The sequence below is a fragment of the Salmo salar genome, chromosome 12, assembly GCF_965601325.2.
Source record: "Salmo salar chromosome 12, fSalSal1, whole genome shotgun sequence".
Taxonomy (NCBI): domain Eukaryota; kingdom Metazoa; phylum Chordata; class Actinopteri; order Salmoniformes; family Salmonidae; genus Salmo; species Salmo salar.
Genome location: NC_138302.1, coordinates 22,132,501 through 22,141,066, shown reverse-complemented (window position 1 = coordinate 22,141,066; position 8,566 = coordinate 22,132,501). Strand labels below are relative to the sequence as shown.

The 8,566-nt window shown below is 44.1% G+C and overlaps 1 protein-coding gene across 1 annotated transcript in view; it reads left to right on the top strand.

The window, feature by feature from the left end:
* Positions 1-1,342: 1,342 nt before the first annotated feature.
* LOC106593718 (beta-1,3-N-acetylglucosaminyltransferase manic fringe-like) overlaps positions 1,343-8,566 on the top strand; it is a 33,007-nt gene continuing 25,783 nt past the window's right edge. The window contains exon 1 of the mRNA XM_045691005.2: positions 1,343-1,953. Within this exon, the coding sequence (XP_045546961.1) occupies positions 1,522-1,953 (432 nt within the window). The 5' untranslated portion in view covers positions 1,343-1,521. The remainder of the gene's footprint in view (positions 1,954-8,566) is intronic.

The following is an 8,566-nucleotide window of genomic DNA, read 5'->3' as shown; positions in this document are numbered from 1 at the left end:
AGGCCCTACTGCACGCCATAATTAAGGCTCTAATTGGCAACGCTTGGGGAACATGATGTGGGCAATGGGCATGCATGATGATTGATAATTCATAAAATCCATCTCTGGTGTGATGACATTCATTAACCTCTACTAGCCTATGTGCTTCTCTCTCTCTGCATAAATGAACCCCTCTAGCCTCTGCCAAGTCCTTATCAGTCTCGACTATTCATTTAGTCATACTTCAGATCAAGCCCCTGCACGCTATGCAGTTGTCTTGCTGCTTCCTTCCCCCACATCTACAGATGAAGGCTCCATCACAAATAGAATCCTTTCCCCTACATAGTGCCCTACATTCGCCCAGAGCCCTATGGCCCTGGCCAAAAATAGTGCACTAGGGAATAGGGTGCCATTTGGGAGGCGGCGGGAGAATTATTTGGGCATTGCCAATAACAGTTAAGCTCCTAGTCATGTCAGAAATGGACAGAACCTGTTGAGGATTAACCCGTAAACAGTCTGGGCTTTTGTGCCACATGCAAGAACTCATCTCTGGCGCGAGACTCTCTCCCTGGAGAGAAAGAGAGTGAGAGAGAGAGGGAAGATTAGATGGGTTTTTACAATGAATGTTCTCATTCCTAAAATAGCCCACCCTATTGCTTGTCTGACCGGTAGTGTCTCATCAGTTTCAAAAGCTGTTGGGAATTGTCTTTTCTATTTTACAATGTCGTTTTGGGGGGGATTCTTTAAAATGGTGAGTCAAAGCCTATGGATGGAGTCTCTGGCAGATGTGCACTAACTAGTGGAAGTGTCACTAAAACGTTATTATTCATCAAACGTTATGTTACTTTCTGTTACAAATACAATGTCAAAATTGGTAAATGGATTAAAACAATAAAAACTTTACTAAATCCCAACGGGATTTAAATTGTTCTCTCTACTGTTAATTTGTCATTCAAATTACGCACGGTGCCTTTACCGAAGGGAAGAGGCGGACTGATTGCAGTGGTGAGGGAACGAATGACACATATCTCCTCCCTTCCGCTGGCGCTGAAACTCCAGGGAGAAGTGACAGGTAGGAAGACCGTTGTGTAGCTACCAGACCAGACAGACTCAGATTGACAAAAATGTCAAACTCATGATAGAAAATGGTTCACAGTAAAGTCGACAGTTGGTGAGAGAGACAGTTATAAAAGTTTTGATGGGAAGTTGCCGGAGAAATGCATATTAGTTTGAGAATACACTTTACAACTTCGATGTGGATCATTTTATATTTAAGGTCACAATGAGTGGACAGCAAACTTTTTAAAACTTAAAATTGTCATAACAAAAAGGAATTTATAGCCCATATAAAATACGTGGGGCAGTGTGAGAATGATTTGTCAACGGAAGGCGCTTGTCATCGGAGGATGATCACTAAATTAGATCAGAATACATTACAGTAGGAAGTTGAGGATGTGTTCAACAGGTCGAGACATAATACTCCCTTGATCACATCCACTTTCTGTCTGCTTCAAATGAAATAGCCTACAATCTCAGTTTATCATGCATAGAAGGAGGATGCTTCGGGCACTACCTGTTTTTATATTAATGTTCTTCATCGTTTTAATCGTGGACTTTCAACTAAGGACGCGGAATCTCCACAAACTCAATTCTATTCACAATCCGTCCGGGGGAAACTTACTGCGCTCGATTCAAGAGGCGCCTCTCTCCCCGGCAAAGGAGCCACCAAAGCCGGCCAAGTTTCCACGACAACCCGCCGCTGTCTCTACTATGAACCAGACTGTTGGTGGCTTACAAGCGGAGATACAGAGAAGGAGAGACAAGTTGAGGGCTTTGGAACAGAGAAGGGTTGTCGTCACTCCATCCCTGTTGAGGTTAACGGACATCTTCCTCGCGGTGAAGAGCACCGGGAGGTTCCACGGCACGCGCCTCTCTCTCCTCCTCGAGACATGGATCTCCAAGACCAAGGAGCACGTGAGTGTGATTGATTGGTCCAGCACGTATTCATCAACGTTTTTTAAATGTTACCTAATGTTATAGGGTACTTTGACCAGGGACCATTCAATTATCAAGTAACATTGAACTTTTTTGGGATAAAGTAGCCTACAAATGTCAAGAATACTCATATCACTGTCTTTTTTGCTTTACTGTAGGCCTTGTTCAGAGTAATTTTATTGCAATAACCTTGATATCACTGATTAGTGACATGGGATAACCAATAGCCTCAACAGTCCCCTTATTCACAGTTATTACATGGCAGATGCACAGTGGTAACATGGGAATAGGTCCACAGTTATTACATGGTAGGTGCACAGTGGTAACATGGGAATAGGTCTACAGTTATTACATGGCAGGTGCACAGTGGTAACATGGGAATAGGTCTACAGTTATTACATGGCAGGTGCACAGTGGTAACATGAGAATAGGTCTACAGTTATTACATGGTAGGTGCACAGTGGTAACATGAGAATAGATCTACAGTTATTACATGGCAGGTGCACAGTGGTAACATGGGAATAGGTCTACAGTTATTACATGGTAGGTGCACAGTGGTAACATGGGAATAGGTCTACAGTTATTACATGGCAGGTGCACAGTGGTAACATGAGAATAGGTCTACAGTTATTACATGGCAGGTGCACAGTGGTAACATGGGAATAGGTCTACAGTTATTACATGGCAGGTGCACAGTGGTAACATGGGAATAGGTCTACAGTTATTACATGGCAGGTGCACAGTGGTAACATGGGAATAGGTCTACAGTTATTACATGGCAGGTGCACAGTGGTAACATGAGAATAGGTCTACAGTTATTACATGGTAGGTGCACAGTGGTAACATGAGAATAGATCTACAGTTATTACATGGCAGGTGCACAGTGGTAACATGGGAATAGGTCTACAGTTATTACATGGCAGGTGCACAGTGGTAACATGAGAATAGGTCTACAGTTATTACATGGTAGGTGCACAGTGGTAACATGAGAATAGATCTACAGTTATTACATGGCAGGTGCACAGTGGTAACATGGGAATAGGTCTACAGTTATTACATGGTAGGTGCACAGTGGTAACATGGGAATAGGTCTACAGTTATTACATGGCAGGTGCACAGTGGTAACATGGGAATAGGTCTACAGTTATTACATGGCAGGTGCACAGTGGTAACATGGGAATAGGTCTACAGTTATTACATGGCAGGTGCACAGTGGTAACATGAGAATAGGTCTACAGTTATTACATGGTAGGTGCACAGTGGTAACATGGGAATAGGTCTACAGTTATTACATGGCAGGTGCACAGTGGTAACATGAGAATAGGTCTACAGTTATTACATGGTAGGTGCACAGTGGTAACATGAGAATAGGTCTACAGTTATTACATGGCAGGTGCACAGTGGTAACATGAGAATAGGTCTACAGTTATTACATGGCAGGTGCACAGTGGTAACATGGGAATAGGTCTACAGTTATTACATGGCAGGTGCACAGTGGTAACATGAGAATAGGTCTACAGTTATTACATGGCAGGTGCACAGTGGTAACATGAGAATAGGTCTACAGTTATTACATGGTAGGTAACCTAACCTACACAGTTATTGTTCAGTTCTTAGGGCTGGAGGGCCTGTTGATTGAGAAACACCTAATTTATTCACTATGGCCCAACTCTGCTGGTCCTCTTCCTGTTTTGAACAGTCATGTTCTTTACAGAACAAAGCAGCACTTCCTACTTCACTACTTTCTACACTGAGTCAACATGACTGGGGATTTTGACTATCAGACTGTGTCAGAGTTATAGTGAAGCATATGTGAGGAGTAGTCTAGTAGTCCCATTGCTGTCGTGTTAGGTTTGGCTGTATAGTAGGGGTAGCAAATTACACACACACACACACACACACACACACACACACACACACACACACACACACACACACACACACACACACACACACACACACACACACACACACACACACACACACACACACACACACACACGCGTATTAGGACATAACTCTTTTGGAAGACCCTATCTTCCTAGGTCCTATCTTGAAGTGGCTTGTCAAAGCGAAATCCCAACAAGCATCTAACAATGTCACACTTCTAGAAGAAGTGTTTGAGATGACTGTTGGAAGCTGTGTTTGTGTGAAATGACTGCCAAGCAGATATACATGGGGTACTTTGTATTGTAAAAGTTGTAGAACACATACTTCATTGGCAGTTGGCACTTATCATTCCATTTTTGTTTCCCATAGACAATGATAGTGTTCCCAATACATGTTTTCAAAGCATTTGTTTACCCATGTACCTGTTCCTCAAAATATGAGGCACATTTTGTACGTGCCTTTTCTCTGAAGAAGTATGCAAATGTCAGCGATTTCTTCAGGTGATATAAAAGTCTTTATACTTTCTCATCAGCCAGTGATTCAGATGGACAGACAGGGTGACTCGTGGTTTCGTCCTCAGCAGATGTTAACTTTAGTCTTAGTTTTAGAGAAGTGAAATCATCAGCTCTCTCTCTCTCTCTCTCTCTCTCTCTCTCTCTCCCTCTCTCTCTCTCCCCCCCGTCTCTCTCTTCAGCTGAGAGTCAGAAAGGAAGCTCTGTAGAACCTCAGAGGAAATGTTTTCCCTCCAACAGTGTTGCCATGGCTACTATCTACAGATGATGTGTATATAGTCTAATGTTGCTTATTTTCATTTCTTACAAGTGGAACGTTAACGTAAAGATTCTGGCTATTTGCTTTTCTCGACCCTAACATACATGCACACACGCGCACACACACACGGTGCGCGCGCACACACACACACAGTTCTATGTTCTCTTCATAGACTTCCTGTTCTCAGATCAGTTTCCGTTTCAACATTGTTGCTCTGCGGCTGTGGCGTCACCCTGGCACAGAGAGCAAACACACAGACACACACAGCATCCTGTAGTAGTGTTGTATGTGTGTGTGTGTGTGTGTGTGTGTGTGTGTGTGTGTGTGTGTGTGTGTGTGTGTGTGTGTGTGTGTGTGTGTGTGTGTGTGTGTGTGTGTGTGTGTGTGTGTGTGTGTGTGTGTGTGTGGGCCTCTGCCACAACACAAAAGATAAACCATGTACTCCTGTCCATACTCCATTAGAAGAGACAGAAGATTGAAAGTCACAGTAGTACACTGATACAGGACCCAGCTGCATTACACTCTATAGGAGAGAAATCTATCCAGCTATGTTTTACAGCATGAGTAAAAGAGACAGATGTATCCTCCCTCTCTCTCTCTCTCTCTCTCTCTCTCTCTCTCTCTCTCTCTCTCTCTCTCTCTCTCCTCTCTCTCTCTCTCTCTCTCTCTTTCTCCCCCAGTCAACTCCCACTGTCTAGTTTACGAGACACTGCCAGCCCCCACTCAGCCATCTTGGCTCTTCAGCCTCTTTAGCCCAGGCAGAATGATAGGGGCCTAACGGACATTATGGAGCCGTGGTGCTGGTGCAGTTGCCTGAATTATGACTGTCAGGGAGGAAACTAATGACACAGGGCCTCTGGGTCCTGAGTCAAGCAGCGCCTCTTTTGGTTCCATCACCAGGGAATCGATCTGTGAATTACTCCTCCTTTGAACGAGTGATGGGATGGAGGGATGCGGAGGAGAAGAAAGAAAAATACCCACAGGGGGCTAGGGGGAGGAGAGGAAGAGGAGGGCTATAAAATGGCTGAAGGGAAGATTTAGAGGTAGCTTTACTCGATATGAGAGGTAGAGGGAGGCTGTACTGTTGTTTCAATGGAGATAGATGGAGTGCAGATCACATGGGTGTGTGTGTGTGTGTGTGTGTGTGTGTGTGTGTGTGTGTGTGTGTGTGTGTGTGTGTGTGTGCCTGCCCACGGCTTTACATTAACCTAAGTGATCGCCTTAATAGCTTTAGTGCACTAGATGAACTGCATGTATCTATCATAGAGCCCTGTCTTCCCACTACAACACACACACACACACACACACACACACACACACACACACACACACACACACACACACACACACACACACACACACACACACACACACACACACACACACACACACACACAGAGAATGAGAGAGAAGGAGAGAGAGAGAGATATAGACAGGAGGAGAGGAGCTGCTCTATTATATTACACACCGTGGTGAATTACACCCCGTAAAGCACTGTTTTATCCACCCAGAGGCTGCTCTATTATATTACACACCGTGGTGAATTACACCCCGTAAAACACTGTTTTATCCACCCAGAGGCTGCTCTATTATATTACACACCGTGGTGAATTACACCCCGTAAAACACTGTTTTATCCACCCAGAGGCTGCTCTATTATATTACACACCGTGGTGAATTACACCCCGTAAAACACTGTTTTATCCACCCAGAGGGTGCTCTATTATATTACACACCGTGGTGAATTACACCCCGTAAAACACTGTTTTATCCACCCAGAGGGTGCTCTATTATATTACTCCGTGGTGAATTACATCCCATAAAACACTGTTTTATCCACCCAGAGGCTGCTCTATTACATTACACACCGTGGTGAATTACACCGCGTAAAACACTGTTGTATCCACCCAGAAGGTGCTCTATTATGTTACACACCGTGGTGAATTACACCCCGTAAAACACTGTTTTATCCACCCAGAGGCTGCTATATTATATTACACACCGTGGTGAATTACACCCCGTAAAACACAGTTTTATCCACCTAGAGGCTGCTCTATTATATTACACACCGTGGTGAATTACACCCCGTAAAGCACTGTTTTATCCACCCAGAGGGTGCTCTATTATATTACACACCGTGGTGAATTACACCCCGTAAAACACTGTTTTATCCACCCAGAGGCTGCTCTATTATATTACACACCGTGGTGAATTACACCCCGTAAAACACTGTTTTATCCACCCAGAGGCTGCTCTATTATATTACACACCGTGGTGAATTACACCCCGTAAAACACTGTTTCATCCCCCCAGAGGCTGCTCTATTATATTACACACCGTGGTGAATTACACCCCGTAAAACACTGTTTCATCCGCCCAGAGGCTGCTCTATTATATTACACACCGTGGTGAATTACACCCCGTAAAACACTGTTTCATCCACCCAGAGGCTGCTCTATTATATTACACACCGTGGTGAATTACACCCCGTAAAACACTGTTTCATCCACCCAGAGGCTGCTCTATTATATTACGCACCGTGGTGAATTACACCCCGTAAAACACGGTTTTATCCACCCAGAGGCTGCTCTATTATATTACGCACCGTGGTGAATTACACCCCGTAAAACACTGTTTTATCCACCCAGAGGCTGCTCTATTATATTACGCACCGTGGTGAATTACACCCCGTAAAACACTGTTTTATCCACCCAGAGGCTGCTCTATTATATTACGCACCGTGGTGAATTACACCCCGTAAAACACTGTTTTATCCACCCAGAGGCTGCTCTATTATATTACGCACCGTGGTGAATTACACCCCGTAAAACACTGTTTTATCCACCCAGAGGGTGCTCTATTATATTACGCACCGTGGTGAATTACACCCCGTAAAACACTGTTTTATCCACCCAGAGGCTGCTCTATTATATTACACACCGTGGTGAATTACACCCCGTAAAACACTGTTTTATCCACCCAGAGGCTGCTCTATTATATTACACACCGTGGTGAATTACACCCCGTAAAACACTGTTTTATCCACCCAGAGGCTGCTCTATTATATTACGCACCATGGTGAATTACACCCCGTAAAACACTGTTTTATCCACCCAGAGGCTGCTCTATTATATTACGCACCGTGGTGAATTACACCCCGTAAAACACTGTTTTATCCACCCAGAGGCTGCTCTATTATATTACACCGTGGTGAATTACATCCCATAAAACACTGTTTTATCCACCCAGAGGCTGCTCTATTATATTACACACCGTGGTGAATTACACCCAGTAAAACACTGTTTTATCCACCCAGAGGCTGCTCTATTATATTACACAACGTGGTGAATTACACCCAGTAAAACACTGTTTTATCCACCCAGAGGCTGCTCTATTATATTACGCACCGTGGTGAATTACACCCCGTAAAACACTGTTTTATCCACCCAGAGGGTGCTCTATTATATTACGCACCGTGGTGAATTACACCCCGTAAAACACTGTTTTATCCACCCAGAGGCTGCTCTATTATATTACGCACCGTGGTGAATTACACCCCGTAAAACACTGTTTTATCCACCCAGAGGCTGCTCTATTATATTACACACCGTGGTGAATTACACCCCGTAAAACACTGTTTTATCCACCCAGAGGCTGCTCTATTATATTACACACCGTGGTGAATTACACCCAGTAAAACACTGTTTTATCCACCCAGAGGCTGCTCTATTATATTACACACCGTGGTGAATTACACCCAGTAAAACACTGTTTTATCCACCCAGAGGCTGCTCTAGACTACATCCCAAATGCCATCCTATTCCCTACATAGTGCACTATATTCAGAATAGGGTGCCATTTGGGACGGTCCTGTCACCTCAGGAGGAGTTTTATAGCTTTACTGTAATGGTTTGATAATGCTTAGGAGAGA